At 38.7% G+C, this 26014-nt stretch overlaps 1 protein-coding gene and 1 long non-coding RNA gene across 4 annotated transcripts in view; one reads left to right on the top strand and one right to left on the bottom strand.

Annotated features, from left to right (window-relative positions):
• The window catches only part of DSG3 (desmoglein 3), a 33171-nt gene extending 21518 nt beyond the window's left edge, over positions 1–11653 (top strand). The window contains exons 12-16 of one of the 2 annotated variants that reach the window (XM_025429237.3): positions 569–829; positions 5119–5258; positions 5578–5641; positions 7429–7694; positions 9059–11653. In XM_025429237.3, the coding sequence (XP_025285022.1) occupies positions 569–829; positions 5119–5258; positions 5578–5641; positions 7429–7694; positions 9059–9676 (1349 nt within the window). In that variant the 3' untranslated portion in view covers positions 9677–11653. The remainder of the gene's footprint in view (positions 1–568; positions 830–5118; positions 5259–5577; positions 5642–7428; positions 7695–9058) is intronic. The other variant, XM_049112807.1, reaches the window with a different exon arrangement.
• A 1180-nt stretch (positions 11654–12833) lies between these two features.
• LOC112647914 (uncharacterized) lies at positions 12834–26005 on the bottom strand. 2 transcript variants are annotated; one of them, XR_007412092.1, is made up of 3 exons: positions 25504–26005; positions 18508–18615; positions 12834–15913 (listed from the first exon to the last, which is right to left on the bottom strand). It is a non-coding gene; the product is annotated as an uncharacterized LOC112647914 (long non-coding RNA). The 2 variants fall into 2 exon arrangements; XR_003128566.3 differs by lacking the exon at positions 25504–26005 and adding an exon at positions 21873–25497.
• Positions 26006–26014: the final 9 nt, after the last annotated feature.

Genomic DNA, 26014 nt, shown 5'->3' with positions numbered 1-26014 from the left:
CTGGAGATTGGAGAATGATCAATGTTCATGAGTCAGATGGGCAACAGGCCCTCACCTCAGAGAATCTCATACAACTGGCATTTGGGCACGTGGGATGAAAACTATCAGGAACAGCTGAGGTAGTGGAATCCAAAGCAGAAACTCAGTCTTGATAAGTCAGGCACAAAAACATGGACTCTGAGGGAAGGCATACGTCCAGAGGGTCACATGCAAGTCCAGGGGGTTGGTACAGACATTCAGGAGATTGGTTAAGCCCAGGAGAGGGGGGGTTGATATTGAAATGTTGCCTACCTCCCATCATCTTTCAGGGGGAAAATTAAGGTAGGACTGAGTCTTCATGGGAAATAACAGGCCCATCTGGGGCAGAAAAAAGGACAAGGAGGAAGTACAGGCTAATTTACCCAACTGAACTCCTTATCACTCTCAGAACTGCTCAAACCTCACCTTACTCTCAGCCTATTTGTGATAATGATGTTTAAGGCAACCCCAGTTCTGTTAACAAGAATAATTAGTTTTAAGAGCAAGACACCTTGTCCTGCTGTTGATTTGTGTGATTGTCTGTCTTTAGCTACTTCTGCACTCCTAAATGCCCAGCAGCAGCTATCTCCTGGAGAGTACACCATCTCCCTCACAGTTACTGACAGTCAGGATAGACAGTGTGAGACACCGGAGAGCCTGACCCTGGAAGTCTGCCAGTGTGACAACAGGGACATCTGTAGATCTTCTAATGGGAACAAAGACTATGAACGTCTAGATGGAAAGAGGCCATCAGGGAGGCTGGGGTCTGCAGCCATTGGCCTGCTACTCCTTGGTCTTTTGCTGTTGCTATGTGAGTATGCCAAACCTAAATTCTGTTTTTGATAGGGAATCAGCCTTTGCAGAGGTCTTCAGGATACATGGGCAATGCCATCTTTGAAATGCAGAACCATTCCTCAGCTGCATTATAGGCAAAGATGGGGGTAACATTTTCAGAAAGAACCAGAAATATTTAAAGTTAACATGTCACTTGCCAACAATCTATATTCATAATACAACAAAGCAAGTCATATATGTCAGACATTTAGAAAACAGCATAAGAGAATCAAGAAGAAAAAATCAAAGCATGAACACTTTCTACATACTGCCAGTAATGTTCATAATCAAAATAATGCCTTTATGCACAATGCACTTTCTAAAATGTCTTCTCCACAGACACAAAATAGAAAAAGAATTCTTGCCATATAAATCTAGGGAAAAATACAAAGGATATTATATTTGAGCTTGATAATGAGCATTAATACATCACAGACTCTGAAAAGTTATTTCTTAATCCAGCACTTCCTGAAAACAGCTTACCACCTATATATATACACCCTCTTAAAGGCTTTCACTTAATAAGCTTACATTTATTGAACACATTTAGGGAAACTATACACGTTTTATTTTTCAATAATGTTGTGCCCAAGATCGCGAATCCGAGAAACCACCGAGGAGCTGACACCGATGCAAAAACACGAGGGTTTATATACAAGCTTGAGCTTGGGTCCAAGTGTACCCGACACAGCGGAGCAGGGACTTGGACCCCGAGACTAAGAGGCGTAGCAGCTTTATAGGGACCAGTGGTCAGTGGGATACACAGAAAGTTGCACAGTCATGTCGGTCCACACGCAGGTGGCCAATTGAATTACATCTTACCCTATAGTATCCATTTGAGCTGGCCTATTACTTTGGTCAGAATTGGCGCGCAGTTTTGGCGGGCACAAAGCAGGGTTACGTTGTTATGAGCCGATTTCCGATTAGGGTGTGCCCAGCGGCTTGACTAGGGTGGGGCAGCGCCTTAAGCAATAAGCAGGTTATGTGGGGGTCATACAGGAGGTGGAAGGTGTAGCACAAAATGGAGTGAGTCCTGCTCTGCTTGTCCAGGGGTAGGGGATTTTTGTTAAATTTCCTGGGTCCCACAAATAAAGATAAAATTTATTCAGTCAATGGATAGGTTTCTAAAAAATTTCATTCAAATCAAAATTTCATGAATCAAACAGTATTTTTAATGTAATAGATCTCTATTGAAAAGACTTCATGGCAAATTCTTATATAAATAAGAAAAATCCTTGATAAATTCACATTCATGTCTCAAATTTATTACAGAATTGTAGGTTTTTAGAATTAAAATAATTATTCATGATAATCAAGTAATCAAGTCCACTCCAACCCCTTCAACTAAAATTTTTTCAATTTATGAAATGTTTAAACCACAAAGAAGTGCAGAAAAATTACATGAAAAGCACACAAATAGCCATCACTCAGATTTAACAGATCTTAATATATGCCATATCTGTTCAGATCTCTCTCTTTTTTTTTTTAAGATTTTATTTATTTATTCATGAGAGACAGAGAGGCAGAGACACAGGCAGAGGGAGAAGCAGGCTCCACGCAGGGAGCCCGATGTGGGACTCGATCCCAGGACTCCAGAATCACTCCCTAGGCTGAAGGCAGGTGTCAAACCGCTGAGCCACCCAGGGATCCCATCAGATCTCTTTTTATAAAAAAAGAAAGAAGTTGTTATCCATACATCTAGTGGCCTCCCATACATGCCATATATTCTTCCTCTGTGTTCCCCAAAAGTGTTTACTATTCTGCAGTTAACATGCATCGTTCCATTTAACAGTTGAAACTGTTTCAACTTTTTTTCAGTTTTTCAATATCATATTAGCCAATTTCAAAACCAAAGTTTTTTCAAGTACATATATGTGAGCCTTGATGCAAGCAGCCAGCTGAAAAGGGTACCTGATTCTGGTTTTCATATAGTTCACGGATTTATGCATGTCTAATTCTATGGAAAAAAAAAAACTATACTATGATGTAGCTATAATAGAAATGAATACAAAGGGGTATTATAGAGGCTTTGTGGAATAGGAGAATTGTCTATTTGAGCGTTGGAAAATGAGTAGGATATAACAAGTACAAAAAGAGGGAAAATTGGGATCCCTGGGTGGCTCAGCGGTTTAGCGTCTGCCTTCAGCCCAGGGCATAATAAGACCCGGGATCAAGTCCACATCAGGCTCCCTGTGTGGAGCCTGCCTCTCCCTCTGCCTGTGTCTCTGCCTCTCTGTTTCTCTCTGTGTCTCTCATGAATAAATAAATAAATCTTTAAAAAAGAAAAAAAAGAGGGAAAATTGTTCCCAAAGGGTAACAGCATGGATCAAAGCCAAAAAATGCTTTGCATGTTTTAAGAATTACACCTTGGTAGGCCAATGCATGGGGAAATTGTGGACAGTAAAGCAGATGAAACTGGAGAATCCACTGGTACCAATGTGAAAGGGCTTATGTGCATAGGTTATGGTACTTAAAGCTATGAGAAAAAAAGAGTTGATGAAAGTATCTGAATAAAAGCCTAGCATTTCATATTTGTGTTTTAAAAAAATAACATTGGCAGCGCTGTGTAGGAAGGAAATAACAGGAGGTTACTCTACCAGTTTAGAAGAGATGATAGAAGCCAATTTACAAGACCAGTGCTCTAACCACTGAGCTATGGAGCCAGAAGCCAGATTTAGATATGAGACTGGAAAGGAAAGGTTGTGTGTGTGAGGCATTACTTGGAGAAGATTTGGAGATAATGAATATGAAGAGTGGACAAAAAAATCCAGATGAACCACTGAAGTCAGTTGTTGCTTAAACCATTAAATGAAATAGAAAATATCAGATGAAGCAAAGATACATATGGTGTTAGTGAGTTTAATTTTGAAATGCTGACTTTTAGGGTGTAAATATATCCTTCAGGCAAGCCATTGTACATTTGGGATTGTGGCTCAGGATGGCAATCAGAGAAAGTACATTGTGCTATTCCCAATTATATTTACTTCCTGTGTTCTTACCATTTGAAAAAAATGCCATGTTTTGATTTTTATGTAGGACAAAACATACATTTTTTAGTCTGTAGAAATGCACTCAACACTTTGAAAAACTTTTCCTGGATACATATATAAAAACCAAATATATATGCAGATACAATGATAAGCAAGATCTCTAAAAGATTATTTATGCCCACCTAAAAATACTCACCATACAGGTATACATTCATCACCTTAAAAACTAATTTGTCAGCTCACAATATCCAATCCTTCCCACACACTTAACAAAGTTATAGAATTGAAAATGGCAATAAATTAAAAAAGCCTGTAGAAGTATCATTTATGTGAACATTATATTAGATTTTAAGAAAATACATCAAATATGTCTAACTTATTTATATACTTGGCCTAACATTTTCCATTTTATATAAAATATTATATAGGACTGACCTCATTTGAATAACTGATGTAGCCCATCTGGACAACACTAGCAAATCCTCATAGCATTCACTATTGTCCTTTACTTATACTGCTAACTCATTTAATCCTCACAACAATCTGTGATGTAGATACTTTTTCTTCTATTCTCTGGATGAATTACTAGAGGCAAGAAAAGATGATATAACATACCCAGCTGGTAAGAGAGCCAGAATTCAAACCCTACCACCCCTCACTAAACTACCTTTAAGTGGATAGAATTCAAACTTAAGGATTCAATAGACCTTAACCACCAGAGGTGGAGGTGGGGTCACTGACTACCTAGCTTTCAAGACAGAGTTTAGTATTTTCCTCTATTAGCATGAGAATGATGTTAATCTTTACTGCTGAGATGTGACAGATATGCAAATAAAGAATGAAAGCTATCCTGACAGAAAAGCCTCTCCAAGCTAGGGATTCTTAAATCACAATTAAGAGTCCAATGGTATTAGCTCATCACTCCAGTTGCTGAGGGAGTTTGCTGGTTAAATGCAGTTTACTAAGAGATCAGTAGAGTCCAAATTACAAACATTACCCTGTGCACCTAAAATCCTTTACCATTCACCAAACAGTGCCTATTTTAAGGAAAATATACCTATTACAAGAACAATCAGATCTGTCTCCTCCAGTTTAATAATCATATGAAATTTTAGGATGCTTAGTTTACATTTTATTTTGTAGAAACTAGTTTTGCTTTCTATTAAATTTTCCACAAGTACTGATATCATATATTCTTTCTAATGTTTCAGACAATTGTCATGTCGCATTGTTTCCAAATGATATAAATGTTCTGATATTTTGTTTACTTTATTAGTGGCCCCCCTTCTGCTGCTGACCTGTGACTATGGGGTGGGTCCTATTGGGGGAGTGACAGGAGGATTTATCCCAGTTCCTGATGGTTCAGAAGGAACAATTCATCAGTGGGGAATCGAAGGAGCCCAACCTGAAGACAAGGTAAGGACCCAGTTTCTAAAACGTTTATTTTAATCACATAGAACAAAATTAGATTTATATTCAGATAAGAAAAGGGATAGTGGGGCACAAAAAATAAGACACTCCTTGACCTTTAAAGACTTTTGGGAATCAGTGCTGAAATGAATGGAGCCATTTAGAATTGTAGCTCTTCAGATATCTAATCCCAAAAATGGTTACTCCTGCAAGAATTTGGACTTCTTCTAAAGTCACCTTTTGCAAAGAGCCACATTTCACCCATTGTGTCATGAAATCTGGTTCATTTTTAAATGTACTGATTTTTTTTGAACATGGTTTGCAGGAAATCACAAATATTTGTGTGCCACCTATAACTACCAGTGGAGCCGATTTCATGGAAAATTCTGGTAAGTGAACATCAAATTGATTTTTGAAGGCAATACTGGGTTAAATAAGAAACATTGAAAAAATAATGTGTTCTAAATCATTTCCTTTTTTTTAATTTTATTTATTTATTCATGAGAGACAGAGAGAGAGGTAGAGACACAGGTAGCAGAGGCTCCATGCAGGAAGCCTGATGTGGGACTTGATCCTGGGACTCCAGGATCATGCCCTGGGCCAAAGGCAGGCACTAAACTGCCGAGCCACCCAGGGATCCCCTCTAAATCATTTTCTTAATAATTTTCAAATATGAACATATGCTGGGAGATGTTACCACTGAAACAGGGTTTCAATGAAATGATTTACTATTAGTATATTAGTCATTCAGGATCAAGCTTGGGTTTGAATAAGTTCATTGAAATTCATTGTCTACTGATATCATCATTTTTTTTTAAAGATTGTATTTATTTATTTGAGAGAGTGAGGGAAAGAGAATACAAGCAGGGGAGAGGCAGAGGGAGAGAGAGAAGCAGGCTCCTGGCTGAGCAGGGAGCCCAATGTGGGGCTTGATCCCAGGACCCTAAGGTCATGACCTGAGCCAAAGGCAGATGCCTAACCTACTGAGTCACCCAAGAGCCCCAGTGTCACCATTTTTAATGTCCAAAGATTTGTTATACATTTTCCAAACTTTAATAAACTGAACGGCCAATTACTAATTTTTTTAATTAGAAAAGATTTCACACATGTAGAAAAATGTAAAGGAAGATACAGCAAACCCTATATATCTACCATTCAACATTGACTATTCTTAACATTGGTAATACTTGCAGTTAAACTTCGATCTTATTGCCCTTCTTTTTCCCAGAACTAACAATACCCTGTTTTGAGTTAAATTACCAATTTTATATTCAGTCATAATGGGACAAGATCGTTTGTTCTCATTTAGGTGAAATTATTTATTTCTTTGGTCTACCAAATGACTATTTTATTCATACTATCTCAATGCCACAATTAAGGCATAAACTATAGGAACAATGAGACCTAATGCTGAATATTAAAATTTTTCTTAACTCCATACTTAGCAATAGATTGTTTTTAAATGTCTAGCCTATAAAATCTGCATAAGATCACCTCAAAATGTCTGGCTTTATCAGCTACCCCAATCCTCATCTGCTTCTCCCATTATAATCACATATCAAAAACCATAATCAGAATTCTCTAGGAAACAAATAACTTTCCATAAAAGTGTAATGTAAAGGTAATAGGGAGAATAGTCATAGCTCTTTAAATTTTCTTTACACACCAAGACACTAAATTAGCATCTGCTAATTTGCATGATTATATTATATACATTTCCTCTTTGGTTTCCATATTGAAGCAATACGACAGCTTAATTTTCTTTTTTCCTGAAAACAAATAAGCATTGCATTATAAGCTTTCCATGTGCTGAATACTCTGTTTTTACTTCTCTATTTCTGGCTGTTGTCACTGAAAATCTATTTCCTGTGTATATTTTTTAATTAGTATGCTTCCAGAGCTATTCCATCTGTGAAGGTCCTCTGTACAGCTTCACTTCCTCGTTACAGCCTTACCTACTCTATTACTATCACATTAAATAGACCATTGGATATTATCACCTCTAGTCATATAGTTGTAATTTCTCCCACTTATTTGCTTTACTTGGTGTCCACCCTTGGGTATCAAAAAGCAGTAAAAAAAAAAAAAAAAAAAAAAAAAAAAAAAAAAGAAAGAAAAAGAAAAAGAAAAGAAAAATACAGCATAAGATGCTACAGAATTTTCTCCCCCTTTTTAGAAGTTTGTACAAATACATATGCTGGAGGGACAGTGGTGGAAGGAGCCTCGGGAATGGAACTGACCACCAAGCTTGGAGCAGCTACAGGATCTGGAGCGGCTGCAGGATTTGGAGCAACTGCAGGATTTGGAGCAGCCACTGGACTGGGTATTGGTTCTGCAGGACAGTCTGGAACTATGAGAACAAGGCATTCCACAGGAGGAACCAATAAAGACTATGGTGAAGGAGCAATAAGCATGAATTTCCTGGATTCCTATTTTTCTCAGGTAATTTGGTGGAAAACTCTATCTTATATCAGAGATCTTCATACTTGACTGTATTTCAGTTTTGCAATTTGTTGTTGTTTTACTTATAGCTTGTTAAAATGTGAGAAGAAAACAGGGTTCTTTGTCAAAATAATATAGATAACCTAAGGTGGCTGCCAAAATTAGGCTACTAGTCAAAAGGAAAAAACAGTAAATAGACACAAAGAGAGATAATATAGCAAGTAGAACCTCCTCCCTCTGACTGAAATAACAATGGAGAGTAAAATCTTTTGCATGTCAGGATCAGCAGCATCCTCTTGAGGAATACAAAGCAACTTATTTTGTGTTTCCTGTACCATAAAGCACATCAGAATACATGTGTGTATTTTTCTGAGGTAGGGTTATAGTATTCTCCACATTTTCAAAGGAGTCCATGCCCAAAAAAGTTGAGGAACCAAAGAATTATTGACCCAAAAATAAAAGTGAGAAAAAGGGATGTGATCAAAGATCAGATGAAGTATCAGGAAGTATAGAACTGAAAGAACAAGGGTTTAAGAACAGGTAAGAGTTTAAGAGGCAGGTTTGTGCATCATTAGAACAGATTTCACACAGAGTTTTGGTAACAGAGCTGGAAGTTCTAGGATCTAGCCTATTGCTGAGAAGATGGAGCCTGACACTGGCTGACAGGGAGATCTTGTTTGGGACAAGGACTCTTGGGACATTCTGAGGTGTGATGTGAGCCTTACTTTTGGGTCAGGCTCCTACATAGGTTGGGGAGTCTAAGCAAAGGCCCAGTCTGGCTGAGAGCTGGCTTAGATGGTGCAAGTAAGATGCCTATCCCCCATCCCCAAACACAAAGATATGCATTAACAGAAGCCCAGTGAATTACCTCCAGGTTTTGAACACATTAGTTTTGTACACCTAAATCCATGTCAGTGCCTTCTAAACCTAGAATCAAAACATAATCCTAGGACAGACTCAATTATTTTTTAATTTTTTTTCAATTTTTATTTATTTATGATAGTCACAGAGAGAGAGAGGCAGAGACATAGGCAGAGGGAGAAGCAGGCTCCATGCACTGGGAGCCCAACGTGGGATTTGATCCCGGGTCTCCAGGATCGCGCCCTGGGCTAAAGGCAGGCGCCAAACCGCTGTGCCACCCAGGGATCCCCAGACTCAATTTTGAAGGAATGTCAACTACATTGTTCCTCAAACACCAGAAATTTCTGTAACAAGACTGTTGATATTCAGAGTATGTCGTTACTTCAATGGATTATCTAAAATTATGCATTCATGATCAAACCTTGGATTCTATGAATAGTATTATATTCTTCAATTAAGATTCTTTTAAAATTCATTTTTTTTCCATTTTTCTCTATCTTTAGAAAGCATTTGCCTGTGCAGAGGAAGATGATGTCCAGGAAGCAAATGACTGCTTGCTGATCTATGATAATGAAGGAATGGGTGCCCCCAGTTCTCCCGTGGGATCCTTGGGTTGTTGCAGTTTTATTGCTGATGAGCTGGATGACAGTTTCTTGGACTCACTCGGCCCCAAATTCAAAAAACTTGCAGAGATAAGCCTCGGGATCGATGACGAAGCCAAACAATCTCAGCCACTTTCCAAAGCCAGCCTTTCTGGGATGGAATCCTGTGGCTATTCCCTAGAAGTCCAACAGCCAGAATCTGTTAGGGGCCAGACTTTGTTAGGCAGTCAAGGAGCTTCCGCTTTGTCTGCTTCCAGCTCTGTTCTCCAATCAGCCACTTCCATTCCCAACCCTGTGCAACATGGTAGCTATATGGTAACAGAGACTTACTCAGCCTCTGGTTCTCTCGTGCAACCTACCACTACAGTCCTTGAGCCACTACTCACGCAAAATGTGACAGTGACAGAAAGAGTGATTTGTCCCATTTCCAATGTTTCTGGCAACCTACAAACTCCGATGGAGCTACGGGGGTCACGTAATATGATCTGTACAGAAGATCCTTGTTCCCGTCTGATATGACCAAAATGAAATAGAATAATATATTGACCGAATATAAATATTTGGACCAAATTGCTCAAAGTAGCATAGCAAAGCTCACAGTATTGGTCTAATTGGACACTTATTTGGTACTCTCCTAAACTAAGCTTGATTAAATTTTCTAGTAAATATCCCCAAACTGGACATGTTGTCACTCTTACTTCTCAAATACCATTCAAGTAGTAGTAAATCTTGATGTTTTAAAAAAAAAAAACTTTAAGATCATGTTCAGTGGGAAATTTTCAACTGATAATTAACAATTTTTAAACTTCTATTTTTGTAGTGCCAAAGAAGGTATTTGCCACTTTAAATAAAATGCAGCGTGTTTTAGTGGATTAAGCACTTGGGAGTCAAGAGCCTCAGTTCTTGTCTGTCACCTTTTGTTATGTCACTAACAATTATGTAAGAGTCATAAAGTCTTTGCTAAAGCATTTTGAACTGCTTGGAAAAAGGAAGTAGCTGCAGTTGAGTTTTTGCCATCTTCTTGGTGTTGGGAGACCCTAAATGCATCTTTTGCTCAAGCTAAGGGCTATTGGCTTATGCATCAAACTTGCTGTATCTATATTCCTCAATGCTCAAAATAAGACTATTTTGAAACAGAACTATCACAGAAAATTTAGGAAAGTTTAGTATGGTATAAATAAATATTTTGTGTTTTTCTACATTACTTTGAAAGGATCTATCCAAAGAAAATATTTTACACTGATCTCCTTCCTACACACTTCTCAGCACAAATCCTGTGTTAATAGTTCTTGAAAATGACTCTATTTTTTTAAATGTCAGTGGGTAGATGGAACTTGCATATGATATATAATGAAGTTTATGACATTAACAATGTCTACAGACTTTATGGTTTTGCTCATAAGAAAAAAGAGGCCTCTGACTAGGTTAACATATAGTGGAATTTTTGAATGTGTATTATAAACATCATTTCAAGTCAAAAAGGGATATGGAAAGGGATCATCAGTACCCTCTATTTTATTAAGCCTTACTCCCTTCAAACAGCTACAGCAACTTAATTCTCTGGCATAACAATGAAGATTTGGAATTTATTACTTCATACATGTTGCCATGTTAGCAATGCAGTTCTTCAAATCATTTCTGGTCATTCAAGATCTTCAGCCTTTAGCCCATAAAGAGAATACCCTACCTTCTTATCAACATTCTTGTCTTAGCTGAGTCTTTACACAATCATCGTCCAGCTCCATTATCTCTAATTGTATATAAAATACTCTATTTTGTTTTGTTGCCATATTCAAAATATTTGTTTTTTGAGATGGAATGCAGAGTACTAAAGTGTGTTTTAACACAGAAGGATCCAGTCCTAAGGATACCTGGGGGAAAGACATCTCCTAAATGTCGCTACACCTAACATTCTTCCCTCTCCCTGGTGCCATGACTACAAGGAAGGTATGTGCCAGGATAACCAAGAAGTACAGGCAATCTGTTCTTTCAAGACAAGCCTGCTGTTTCAACAACACCTGCAGTGTGTCCATCTTGAGTTGAGGGGAACCAGACCCTACGAAGCAGCTGCCAGGTCCCAAAGAAGTTGCCTCGCTATTACCACTGGGACCTGTTAATGGAAACTTGCTCTCGGGTCTAGATCACACATGGTTGATTTGTGCCTCTTTTATGCATGAGAATTAATAATCATAATAGGCCTTACTTCAAGTTCAAAAGTGTTTTCAGGATCCTCCAAGTATTTTAGCATTGCCTCTGAAAACCCAACTTATCATGAAATGGGAATTTTGCTACATTGCCAAATGCAGAGGAAACTATGTCATAGTAGTAAAGGCTCTGTAAAGCAAAATTGAAATTAAATGTGTTTTTAAATAAAAATAGATTAATCTTGTCTAGGAGGACCTCAGATTGATTTGCCATGTAAAAGTAAATTCAAAGCAAAAATATATCTGTATTTTTCCACCAGAAATAAAAATCGTTTTAAGCAAAAGAAAAAAATGTGTAAAACTGTCTTTTTACTTGATGTATTATAAATTTTAAACAGTATATACTAAAACTTTAACAGTGTAACACTGTTATAATAAAATAGTTTGGGAACACACTTATGAGTACTTCCTTTGCCATTTCGTAAAAGGTGAACTCCTCTTTGTAATTAATAGTTACTAAGAAATAGAAGTTAAGAAACTGACTTACATATGTATTTTTATCAGTATTTCACATTTTTTTCTAGCCCATACCTTTTTTCCGTCCTCCTAGGCAGGAAGGAAATACCTGGGGACTTAAGATCTCTTCTTCAGGTGGAAATAGTCCTAGATGAGGTGCTGGGTGAGGTCAGGGCAGACTTTTATTAACTGGATGCTTTAACTCATTTAGTATTTGTTTGGCAATTTGGAATGGTCTTTCAGGCAGAAATTCTGACACGCTAAAGAGAAGGCCAGGTGAAAACCTACCTACCATGATGAAAAATGTACCATGGCTCTGGTGACAGCTATCAGAGACTCAGCAGCCCACGTTTGTTTCCCAGTAAGTGCTTGTTATTTTTATGTCTCCCTTTAAAGGGATGTCACAAGTAAGTCCCTTTGGAACTTTAGATCTTGCCTTGGCTGACCTTCCTCATTCTTTAATTCACACAGTTCAACTTGGATCTGGTGTATGAGGAGCAGACGCTGGATGGGAATGGATATTGAGTGAAGAAAAGTGGATGGCTTGACTCAGATGTTCCAAATCAACCCCAGGAAAATGAAGGCCATGTACGTAAGTTCCAAAAATATCCCCTGATCTTCCTATTTATAGAAAATTTGAAGAATAAAAACAGCAAGATCAGTTCACCTTAACTTTCAAAAATCAAGTAAGACTGTGAAAAAAACACAACTGACAAGCTTCAATGCCACTAACAATTAAGAAACAAGTAAATGTTAAGGTCCCTTCCTTCTTGTAATTGGCAATTCAGCATCTTCTCACTCCTTTACTGGGTCTACAAGGAGTGACTCTGAATCAGAGATTATATGGCTTAATATTTGTTCAACAACACAGTCTGAAATCATTTTTAAGTAAGGGGGCTAATTGTTAAGAAAGGACGATAATTGTTTGAATTCCAGGTGCCAGAAACAACACATTTTCCATAGCAAATACTGAGATCCCTTCTGCTGCGCTCTGACAAAACATGGGACATTCTAGGTTGGTGTCTTAATTTCTTTTTTATGCATAGACTTTCTTTTTAACAAATGCATAACAGAAAAAATCTAAACACAATGCAGATATAGTTAAAACTCAAGAGAATGATGGTCTAAAAGAACAAGTGCAAATGGATACCGTTACCAGAGCAGGAAGAAAGAGGACATTGATAAGCCCTACCAGGTGGCCAAGACAAAGAGGTACATATTCTAATTTAATTCTTACAGTAACCCTGATTATAGTCAGGAAAAGAGAGACCCAGAGAAGCAAATTACTTCCTCAAGGTCACTCAATAAAGTGACATAAATGCAAAGGTTTATCTATAGTTATTCAGTAATAATAATACATAATTATTACTCTGTCAAAATAAGCTGCTTGCTTTCTGCTCTGAGACTTGAGTAGAGCATTAAAAATTGTTAAGAATACAAAGAAAACAATCAAAATGATTTTTTAACGGACTAGAAATCTAGGTACAATTCTAAAGATTAAAGAAGCAGTACACTGGGGGCAAATATATCTATTTGGGAATACAGGACAGAGCAATCTGTATATTTCTATATATATCTAAGACTGAGAGACAGAGAGAGATAAAAAGGAAGAAACAGGGGAATAGATAGAATGCAAATATATGGTTTGCTGCTATACTGAAGTATACGTGGGGTTATATTTCAGGACACAATGACATCTCTTCCACATTTAATAAGGAAAACAAGCTACCCCAAAAAACAAAAAAAAACAAACAAACAAAAAATAAAACAAACTATCCAAAAGTCATAGAAACTCTTTTTTGGTAAACTCCTTAAGAATTACTTTTTTTTTTTTTTTTTTTAAGACTTTATTCATGAGAGACAGAGAGAGAGAGAGGCAGAGACACAGGCAGAAGGAGAAGTAGGCTTCATGCAGGGAGCCTGACGTGGGACTCAATCCCGGGTCTCCAGGATCACACCTGGGCTGAAGGCAGCACTAAACCACTGAGCCACCCAGGTTGCCCAAGAATTACTTTGATAGCACCCAATTTAGAAGAGGTTATGTGTGACACATAGCTAGGTATAAAAATAATTTTACATGTACCGATTTTGATTCAGTATTAATATATATTATGAAATGACCACCACAGTACATCTAAGTAACATCCATCACCATACATAGTTACAAAAAATTTTTTTCTTGTTATAAGAACTTGTAAGATCTACCCTCTTCACAACTTGCAAATATGCAATTCAGAAATTAACTATAGTGACCCTGCTGTATATTATATCCCCATGACTTATTTATAACTCTAAGTTTCTACCTTTTGACCCCTTTCACCCATTTTCTACACATCCCGTGCCCTACCTTTGGCAATCACCAATCTGTTCTCCATATCTAAGACCGTGATTTGTGTTTTATTCTATTTCACTTTTTTTAAATGATAACTTTAAATGGGTCCTTCAACCTCAGTGTTTCTGTGATTTGTGAAAAACACATTTGAACAGCTACAACTATTTTACTCTTCAACACTATCTCCCTCTCCACCTTTATTCCATGAAGTAGTATTATATTTTAAAATTTATGCCTTGCAACGTCTGATGTTTTCTGCATCCTGAATTTGTTATTAAATTAGCAAACAGTAAATGATGTGTGAAAACACAGAGCGTCAAATTCTAATATAAGAGAAACACTGATATTGAAAGAATATGTATGTCCTCATTGCCTCAGAAGGCAAGGGAAGTATTTATATTCTTTCATAATCAAGAGAGCATTGCAAAGAATTCTGTTAATTATAAAGTAGCACAGAATCAGGTAATCTTGTATTTATATAAATGGGATAATGACATGGTTTCCACTCCTGCAAAAAGGCATTGTCACTAAGCCAAAAATGAGTATTTAAACACAAAATGTGAGTCATGTCTTTCCATGTCCAATGAACTATGTTGACAGTAAGATTTATGTGGCCCTAACCTGGAGGTAAAACACACACACACCCATACACACACGCCTCAGATAAGCAAGTAGCTTGGTGTAGCTGATTGAAGCAGTGTCTTTCCTTTTTTTTTTTTTTTAATTTTTTTTTAAAATTTTTATTTATTTATGATAGTCACAGAGAGAGAGAGAGAGGCGCAGAGACACAGGCAGAGGGAGAAGCAGGCTCCATGCACCGGTGTCTTTCCATCACCAGATCCACGGACCAGGCATGGCTGGTTTGTGTTGCAGATACAAAGTTTCTACATGCAGAGTCTGCTCTCTAGATTTACTAGTAAAAAGAAAAGAACCACTTTGATTTTCCACCTAATTTTCTTTAGGTAAGGCATAATGAAAAGACCTTGTTTTACCAAACTCTTAATTATTCTCATTCAGGGCCAATATCCACAACTTTAGTGGAAAACTGTGTCACAGGAAATGCAAGTATTAGTCAAAGGGCATAAAGTTTCATTTAGACAAGATGAATAAGTCCTAGAGATCTACTATACAGCACAGAACCTATAGTTAGCAACACTGTATTATATACTTAAATTTTGCTAAGAGGGTAAATCTTATGTTAAGTGTTCTTGGCACTGATGATGATGATGATGATGATAATAATAATAATAAATAAGAGGGAGAAAACTTTTGGAGGGGATGAATAGGTTCGTGGCATAGACTGTGGTGATGGTTTCATGGGTGTATACTTACCTCCAAACACATCAAGTTATACACATTAATTATGTACGATTTCTTGTTTAACAAAAAATTTAACATGTAATAAACACATAGTCTCATAAGTTCTGACAATATTTCTTTCTGAATCTTCCCTCTTCCTCTCAGCTGTTATAAATTGCTCTGAATTTTTCTCCACAAGTTATGACTGCTACAGTTGAAAGATAAGTTGATTTTCTAACTTGCCACTCTTCCTCTTTACACTTTCTCGGATCCTGAAACATCCTCTTTTGTGCTGGTCTTTGGAAATTCTTTCAAAGAGGCAAATCAACAACAAAGGCATTTGTCGCCAAGATGATAGAAGCTCTTCTACTCTGTGCAACCCTATTTCACACCAGAGCCTCCAGAACAAGCCAACGCATGCTTATGGCTGCTTCTGCCAATTCTTGCTAGGAAAGGATGTCTCTACTGAAAAAACAAGTCAGGAGATGTTACTGAATATTTTGATAGGAAACACTGAGCTGTCGGGGAAAGAAAATCTGCTCAACTTTGCACAAAATTAAAGCTAACACTCAAAGGCCTACGAGAAAATTATAAAATGTCATTCCATCTATTAGTCAAAATAACTGTATTATGTTTTAATGATTAAGAAAAGATAAATTTGAATTTTTTAATGTTTGTTTTTTTAATTGTGTGGTTTAAATTAACAGTTAAAAGTTTAATCTTTGGAGACAACTAGTTGAGTTCAAACCCAGCTTTACCATTTACTAGCTGTGTGTCTTTGGGCAAGTTACTTAACCTCTTTGTACCTCTCTGGGCTATTTTGGAAATAACAGTCCCTACATAATAAGGTTTCTGTAAAGAAGTTATGAGAATGCACCTAGGACACAGTAAGTGCTCATGAAGATTGTTATTTTTTATTGTTTTTATTATTATAATTTAAATCTTCAAAATGAACTCACTCAAAGAGTACTGACATACAAACTCTGAAACCATGCAAACTCCAAACATTTGTATTATCTGATCCAAAGCCTTGTTTTACAGATGGTCAAACTGGCTGAAAAGGAACTTGTTGATCAAAGGTAGAGTTAGGAATTGATCAGGTTAATTCTCTTTCTGCAACTTCCAAACTGCCACTGTAATATTTCTTGTTCACTAATCTTTTGCCTCATTCACAAGGTTGGCCTGTTTAGGCCACTCTGCACTGGAAACTCCTCTGAACACAAGCAAAGAGAGACAAGAATTCAATTCATATCAAATTATTATCTTGGGACACCTGGGTGGCTCAGTGGTTGAGCGTCTGCCTTTGGCTCAAGGTATGATCCCTGGGTCCTGGGATTGAGTCCCGCATCAGGTTCCTCCCAGCAAGGAGCCTGCTTCTCCCTCTGCCTATGTCTCTGCCTCTCTCTGTGTGTCTCTCATGAATAAATAAATAAACATTTGAAAAAAACTATTATCTTATATGGCCAAAATGATGAGGATCACCAGATTATTATAACTTTTCAGTTGAGCTTCCTTGGAAAAGGGCAGAGTGGAGAGCTCTTATTTCCCTTTGAGTTCTTTTTTTTTTTTTTTTAAGTAGTCACCACACCCAGCATGGAGCCCAATGTGGAGCTTGAACTCAGGACCCTGAGTTCAAAACCCGAGATGAGATTAAGAGTTGGACACTTAACCAACTGAGCCACTCAGGCGCCCCCTAAGAGTTCTTTTTTTTTTTTTTTTAAGATTTTATTTATTCATGAGAGACACAGAAAGAGAGACAGGCAGAGGGAGAAGCAGGCTCCATGAAGGGAGCCTGACATGGGACTCAATCCCAGGTCTCCAGGATCACACTCTGGGGTGGAAGGCGGCACTAAACCGCTGAGCCACCCGGGCTGCCCCAAGAGTTCTAATTACATCATTTCCACCAAGTAGAATAGGGCAGCCAGGTGGCTTTGAGGGAAAAAATGTTACTTGAAAATTAGCATGAAAGGAATGGTGCTCTTAACCCAGCCTCCAGTAATATTTATATGTTAGGTATCACTAATAGAATAGCAATAACTCCACACACAAAGGAGACCACACTTTATGTTCAGTCTCTACCTAATATATGCTGCCAAGTTACTGGCCAAGTGGAAAAGAGTTTTATGTGCAGAAGCTAGTTGACCCAACATAACATGGAAGGAAATGAAATTTGTCTTTTCTTTGGCATGTTTTTTTTTTTTTACCTTATTTCTAGAACATGATATGCCCAATGTTTCGATAATCACTACCTCCTGCTTCCTTTAAAAAGCTGACCATAACTAGTTGATAGGTTTTTAAATTGTTTTATAAGTTAATTTACAATAAAGTATAAATCACAGAAGCACTTCATTATTTCTCCTTCAAGCATATATCTTTAATACTTAGAATATCTGTTCACTTAGAAAACAAAGTGATATTCTATTATCATTAAGTCATAGGTCAGGAGGTGAGGTGTTTTAAGCACAGACACTTTCTAGTGTCCCTCAAATCACCTATTTGACGTCTGTCCATATGACCACAGAGCACACCTGGGACTCAGGTTTCACATTCTGATCAACTGACCTAATGTATCTAGTCTCTAAGAAATAAAAGTAAATAAAATATTCCATAGAAGTCCCACCAACTTATTATTCCTGAAAACCTAGAAGCCACAATCTTCCTCTGCTGTTTTTTTGCAGATGGATTATCCATACTTTTGAAGTGAAATCCAAGGTATAAAGAACAATAAACCATACTCTGTAGACTTAAGATTCCAACAATTGAAAATTTCAAGGTATAGACTGATTCTCCCACAGTGCCAAACAATGGAAACTCACAATGGCACTTTTATGAACCATAAAGCAATTCTTTACATGAGCTTTCACATGGGTTTTACTTTGTTCACCTCTAAGTCTTCCCTGTAATATTGCTCTGCTTAATTTGTTGACTTGTCATCAAATGCCCTGATTACTTCAGATGAATGCTCTAATCCTAAAATTAAGAAATATGATGATACACTCTCTTCCTCTTTCATACCCATAGAAGAATTAGTCACAAGAAGTCTTTGTTAACTGACTTACCTCTGTAAGGTAATCATGTAGCTGATTCTACATGAAATGGGTGTGACTCTCCCCAAAGGTATGACATCATTCAGATATTGTTTTCAGTAAAAGTTAAGAACGGTCCACCTGGAAAAAAAAATGTCATACTAAATTAGCAGACAATTGCCCAAACAGGAGGTCTACTTTCAAGGCATATAGTAATGTTCATAACGACCATTATGAATTAAAAAAAAATCGTTAACCACAAATGTCCTTAGAGAAGCTAACTATCACTGCAATATTTAAAGCTAAATTATCAAGAGCAATTTTTCCCATTGCCTTTTTTGTATCAACGTTTTGCTAAGCTGGTTTGCTTAGCATTTGAACATATTTCTGTCTAATAAAATTTCTAAGTGGGAACTAGAGAGGGAGATGAAATTCAAATTAGGTCCACTGCCAAAACAAAAACGTTAAGCAAAAAAAAAAAGAAAAAAAATTTGTCCAACTCAAACAAAACAGGTTTAAAAACAAACATCTTCCTAAAGTGCTCAGGCACTAGAAACATTTTGAATCTCTCTTCTTATATCTGAAAGACTGCTTCAAATCTCCAACTCCCTGATGTATATAGATGTAACTGAGTTAATTAAATTATTATTCATCATATCAAGAGATTTTCAATTACTTTTGTTACAAAAATGAAGTTACTGCACAGACATATCTGCCACTCACAATATCTAACCGGGGGTTTCAGGAACACCATCATAACTTTTAGTCAGCACAGCTCATGTAAACATGTCCTCCAAAGCAGTGGTTCCCCATATTTTTTTTTCTCCATGACATGTGTGACAGATGACTTTTGCAAGCTCACATCATCCTGTGCACAAGATCACCTTGAGGCTGTGCTGGCCTTCCCAGCTGGAATCAACTCTCACCAGAGATGGAAGTCAAAATGCAAGTAAGTAACATCATTATTGAATAACTTTAAATGTGCTCTAATCATTTTAACAAGTAAATCATTCACAAATTACAGAGCTTGATTATTAACAAATTACTACATCCACTGGCATGGTACTGAAAAAAAAAAAAAAACCCCACCACTCATCAAGATGAATTCTGAAAAGTAACTAGAATGAGTGATTTCATTTCCTCAAATCCTGGTTTTTCTTTAAAATGAACATTGTTAACTATTTTTAAGATTCTGCTCCTCTCTACTCAAGTATTTATAATTATCATTCCAGATTATTTTCAAAGATCTTTAACAATCAGTGTTGCACTTCCAAGTTCACTCTCCAAAACCACTGAATTGCTTCTTTCACTTTTTCTTTACACATATGAATATCCCTTGTCTACGTGCAAATGAATGAAATCAATATTCTTTTCTGTCTTCTGAGGGTTTTTTTTTCTGTGTATCTCCATAGGCTCATTAGTCACATTGAGTCAGTGTGATGGCTCTCGCCTGACACCCTCAGTAAACACTCCCATGCCTGCCTGGTAAGCCCTGCAAGTCCTGTCGTGCTGGGGATGGATTCCAGTCCAGAGCTGCTGCTAACAACCAAATGTTTTCCCCCTATCTCCCCCAGCCAGTGCTATTTCCCTTATCTTTCCAAGAATTCCCATAAACAAATCCTGGGGTAAAACCAAAGCCAGAAACTTATTCTGGAAAAAAAAATTTTTTTTTTTTCTAGAAACTGTAGTTTGGGGGTGTCTGGCTAGCTCAGTCAACAGAGTATGCAACTCTTGATTTCAAGGTTCTGAGTTCAAGCCCCACATTGGGTGTGGAGCCTATTTAAAAAATAAAGAAAAGGGGCAGCCCCAGTGGCTCAGTGATTTAGCGCCACCTTCGGCCCAGGGTGTGATTCTGGAGACCCAGGATCGAGTCCCATGTTGGGCTCCCTGCATGGAGCCTGCTTCTCCCTCTGCCTGTGTCTCTGCCTCATCTCTCTCTCTCTCTCTCTGTCTCTCATGAATAAATAAATAAAATCTTAAAACAAAAAACTTAGATAAAAAAAATAAAGAAAAGAAAAGAAAACATAGTTGGGTAGATAAAATCAACGTTCTCAAGTGTCAGGCTTCTGTTAATGAACGCTTGCTTTTTTCACCTCCAGAAGGAAAGAGATTTTCCATATTGTTTATGGTTTTGCACTTTGTCCCTTGGGCAAGGAAGGGAGTCTTAAAGAATGCAGAAATGTTCTCCATTGGCCTCTGAACTTCTTCACTTTACACTGTTCAGGCAGCCTTAGGCAAGACCCATTCTTGATAAAATGGTGAGGGAGAGGGATTTCGTCCACAGTGAACCAGCCTTCCCACCTTAGTTTGAGGACATTTACTCACATCCTTCCAGGAATATAGTTGTCTCTTGTTCTTTCCCTTTACTCTCACTTTAAAGGCACACTCACACGCGGATGTTCGTACATACCTTCTAGCCTCCAAAATAACCTCAAAGATGTATTCACTTATTTATTCATTTACACATTCAACTAATATTTACTGAAGATCTACAAAGGCTCAGGCAACATTCTAGGTGCTGAATATGCAGCAGTTCACAGAGAAAACACCCCATCCTCATGGAGCTTACATTCTAGTAAATGGCAACAGATAATTCATACATGCACAGTCTTTTAGATTGTGATGTGCCAGGAAGAAAAATGAAGCAGGGAAGGGGCATGGGGATCTCTAGGGGTGGGAGTAATTTGATTTGTTAATGAGTGTTCGGAGAAGGCCTCACCGATTAGGTAATATTTGAGATGTGCAAAAAGTGAAAAGTGAGGGGGTAAAACATTGTACATGTCAGGACAGAACCTTCTAGGGAAAAGGGATGGAGAGCACAAAGGCTCCAAGGTGGAGCATGCCTGGTCTATCTGTGGTATCTGCTATGGTGTAAATGACTGAAAGAGATTAACATGCCGCCTTCCCTGTACAATGCGTGGAACAGCCAAGAGAACATTCAGCTAAAGGATTCCAGATGTCCGTAACTGGGGAGAAGGAGCATCTGACGGGACCCCAGAGCCTTACTGAGGTTTCCTAGACACCTGAACTGCTGCTTTGTGCATACTGGGATCCAGCATTATTATAGTCCTATCACATTTTAAAACTAGTGTGATTTATTTAAAAAAAAAAATCTCTTAAGATGTCATCAGTTACTACTTAGACCCAAGAGTCAACAATTTTGGTTTTTTGGCTGAGCCAAATACTATTTTGAAATTGTAGCACCCTCCACTAATTCTCCTCCACCCTGTGAACAAGGATAAGGATTTCCTTCAGCCATTTGGTTCAGGGAGTTTGCATCCAAATAGCCAGTCCTCATATATTGACTCACAAGGAGGAGCCTGTGGGCAATAGCTCAGTTAGACACTGTGACTCACTGCATGGGGCTCTCTCACTCTTTCAGGGTGTTGGTGTCTCACCTGTGGTCTCAGGGCTGATTGCTCCTGCCCCAGAACGTGGTGACTGTTCATTAGGAATGTGCTGGCTTCTCTGTGCTAGACCACAAGGCTTGCAGTCTGGTAGGCTTTGATTATTGGTCTGTAAATTCTAGCTCAGAAAGACAATAAAGTCATCCTCTACCCCAAGTCAGCCAGTTCTCCTTTTTCAATGCCCAAGTTGAAGGTGGCTCTTGATCCATCTAACTGGAAAGTCCATGAGAATCTCAACATTCTGACTCTAGTATCTGTGATGTCACTCATGCCTGGGCATCTGTGGAAAAGGACCATAGTTCTTTCCCCAGGATTAAAAGGAAAAGTGATCCTCTCTTATTCTTCCATACTCAATGTAAATCTAATACACTATCTTCTCAACTGGCCCCTAGACTCCACCAGCTTGGTTCCTGCTCATCCCCTCGTGCCACATTCAGTTTCATATATACACTGACATATCTCTTAACTATCAGCCAGGCCACCCTGCAACCCTAACCCGCATCACCAACTGCTGTCCTTCTGTTCTTGAGCTGCAGTATGGTTGGGGAAAACACACATACACAAACCAACAGACCAACATTTTCTGACTAGATCCACCATTAATTCATTCACAGTGTACATTTCAAACATGTTCCCTTTTAATACTGTGGGTTTTGTTTTTTTGTTTTTTTACTTCTAATTAGTTCCTTCTAGTATGTGGGCTATGTTCAACAATTCTTTATCAATCACCAAATATTTGCTGGCTACGAGGGGCTGGGCCACTATGAATATGATATGGCCTCAGCTTTCTAAGTACTAACAGTCTCAAGAGAGAGAAATGGGTAGAGTAGCAGACATGGATGAAATCACCATTAGCCACAATGTGATTGCTGCTACAAAGGTTGTATGAATCATTTCAAAAAGAACCACAGAGAATGAAGGGAAAGGTAACTAACTGGAGGTGGAGAGCATGGAACAAGGAGAATTGAGAATGACTCTCATGTTCTTGGCTTGGGTGGCCAAATTGACAAGGTGTGTGAGAGGCATATGAGGAAGTTGCAAGCTTGAATTGGAGAGGTGTAGAGGGACTGCAGAAATCTTTTCTGTCAGTATGTTAGTTTGTTATCCAAAATGATTATGGTACTTTGAGATCCCCATGAAATATCCAAACGGTAGTATTCCCATGTTTGAAGCTTAGGAGAGAAAGCTGTAACAGGTTTGCACAAAGAGAATGCCTATAGATCATACTCAGTACCAAGGAAGAAGAAAAGAAGGAAAGGAGAGAACTCAAAAGGCATAAATATTTAACAGGGTGGTGGACAATAAGAAATGGATGGAGAAAGAAAGAAAATTAGGTGACTGTTTCTACCTCCTAAATCCACCTGAAATTATGTTTTCCTTCTCATTTCAAACTACTTGCTAGACTTTTCTAATTGGATATTGCTCTAACATCTCACTGGGGAAAAAAAAAGCTTTTACCTTCTGACTCCCTTGTTTGTGTTAATGTGATTAAAAGAATGCTTTCTTCACAGAAATCTGAAGCTCCTGACTCTCCACTAACAGTGTCTATGTTTTGAGTTACTCTGTCCTGCCAGATTCAGTGTCTCCTTCACAATTATTCATCCTTTAAGAATCAGCTCACCACACCACCCCATAGTCCCCACCTGAAAGCCTTCTCTAATATCATGTCCTCACTGTGAATTAAGACCCTCTTCCCTAGGTTTGCATTATACCCTGCATATGTTTTTACCACTGTGTTTATAATAGATTGTAAGTTCTGTAGTTATTTCATAAGTATCTATTTTTGTTTCTTGGGATGAAGAAATATTTATCTTTGTATTTCCAATAAAATGCAAATGAAATGTTTGGTGAGTAGGGACAAACTAAACGTTTGTGAAGGAGTACATGAAGGAGTAAATGAGTGGAGCTAAACCAGAAAAGCGATTCCTCCTTTTATTGCCCTTTTCACATTGTGAAAGGTATTTCATATTTTTTATCTACATATGCTTTATCAATAGACATTCTATAAGTAAGCCTCTTGACCACAATGGCCACTTTTTGTTGTTATAAAGGCCATACATTATGATTTAGAAATCAGAAATCAGGGGCACCTGGGTAGTTCACTGGTTGAGCATCTGCCTTTGGCTCAAGTCATGATCCCAGGGTCCTGGGATCCATATCGGGCTTCCCACAAGGAGCCTGCTTCTCCCTCTACCTCTCTGCCTCTCTCTCTCTCTGTCTCTCATGAATAAATACATAAAATCTTTTTTTTTAAAGCAATCAAGTGCTTTGTTGGTAATGGTATTTGTTCCTATGTACAGAGATTTATAAAATAGATTTACTCTCATGCCAGGAGAAAGAAGTCAGGAGCTAGAGCTGTGTTTCATCTGACTTTCAACAACTGCCCTCAACTCACTGAGTCATAAGCTTCAGAAATTTTAAAGGAGAACTACTTCAAGGATGACATACAATGGCACTGGATAGCGCATGCACTGACACCTTCTCTCAAAGCCTTGGAATACGTGTTTTATAGAATACTACAGTACTGAAACTGACTTTGTCAGCCTCCGGGGGAGACGAACAATCCAACAGAAATAAACGTTGCATTGCCTATTTCTCACTCTGGAAACTACAATTATCTTCATCACTAAACAGAAACCAAACTTTTAATAATGAGACATAAATACTTGCCTATAAGACTCAGGTGCAAGAGCACTAATTTTAGATAGGATTTATATATAGTCTCCAGGGCTGATTTGTGAAAGTAAAGGCTTTTGGTAAAGCCTGTCTTGCTTATTTAGGAGTTTTCCCATAGTGATGGGGAATGAGAATTATCACCAAGGTGCTACCACCCACGTCTAAGCTCAAGAAAAAGGAATGGAAACTAGAAGACATACTTCCCTCCTGATTTAATCATGCATCCAATGCTTAAAAGAGTCTCCCTGGTACTCAACACTGTTCTAGGCACTGGAAACAGTGGAAAACTAAAGAGATGCCCTTCCTAGATACTAAGTCCTCTGCTAACTTAATTGCTAACACGTAAATAGTACTTTGAGAAAAGTCACTCAGCAGTTAAGCCCTAAATCAAACAGAGGAGAATGTGGTTCTCTCCATTCAAAGAGGAAGTGGTCCTTGGAGGCCAGGGAAGAAAGTGACTAAAGAGGAGAGGCCAACTGTACTGGATCCGGAAAACTGGCAAGATCAGAGCTGGGGAGAGAAGGGCAGGATAAACCGGAGAAGAACAAAAGGGCACTTTTGACCACAGAAGGAGCTCTGCTATTTTGTTCACCTTGAAGGCCAAACTTCCCTTCCTGGCGGCATGCCAACCAACCCTTCATAGTCTCCCAGGCTCTTCCACTACTCCAACGACTGTTAATCTTGCTTAGAGGTGTCCTAACCTGGTGCTGATTCCCGCGTCTCTGTTTTTTCAAATTCAACTTCATTCACATTTACACTTGCAGCAAATAATTATACTACTAACAACTACATTTATGGAACCTGAGGTGCTAAACACCACAGAAGGCTTCACGTGGATTTTCTGGTTTAAGCTTCACAAAGGCCCTACGTGTCGGGCGCTATTAACCCATTTCACAGCTGTGGGATCTCTGTACACAAGACAAAGAGAGGTAAGGCCAGGTCTCACCACCAGTAACTACCGGTGCGGGGATTCCGGTTGCGCTTCGTGTAAGAGATTTTGTGAATCATATCGAAGAGTGTGTCTTTGCCTCAGCGCCCCTATAGCATGTTTTCCCGGCTGTGTCCAGTCAACAAGAAGTCAAAGGAGTGTCCGTTTGGATCATCGGTGACTTTTCTGTTTCTCCCTTAACCGGATAAACTGCAAACCTGTTGGAAGCACTGAAGGGGCGCCGGGGAGGGGCAAGAAGCCGTCCCAGAGCGAGCCAGTCACCTCAACGCCGCTGGAGACCCTCAGCTCCCGACCGCCCTCTCCGGCGCAGCGGGTCACGAACGCCCGGGCCGGCGCGCGCTCACCAAGCGCTGGACCCGGGGCGGCGGCGGCGGCGGCGAGCCAGGTCTGGCCGCCCTCAGGCCGGGGCCGAGCCTCCCGGTGCCCGCCGCTCTCCTGAGAGGAGGGGGCGGGGCCTGCCACCCACAGTCCCCGGCCCGGGCACGTCACGGTCCCAGGTGCGTGTGCG

This window comes from Canis lupus, chromosome 7, assembly GCF_003254725.2.
Source record: "Canis lupus dingo isolate Sandy chromosome 7, ASM325472v2, whole genome shotgun sequence".
Taxonomy (NCBI): domain Eukaryota; kingdom Metazoa; phylum Chordata; class Mammalia; order Carnivora; family Canidae; genus Canis; species Canis lupus.
Note: the sequence above shows the minus strand (reverse complement) of the source record. Positions and strands in the feature narration are given on the sequence as shown.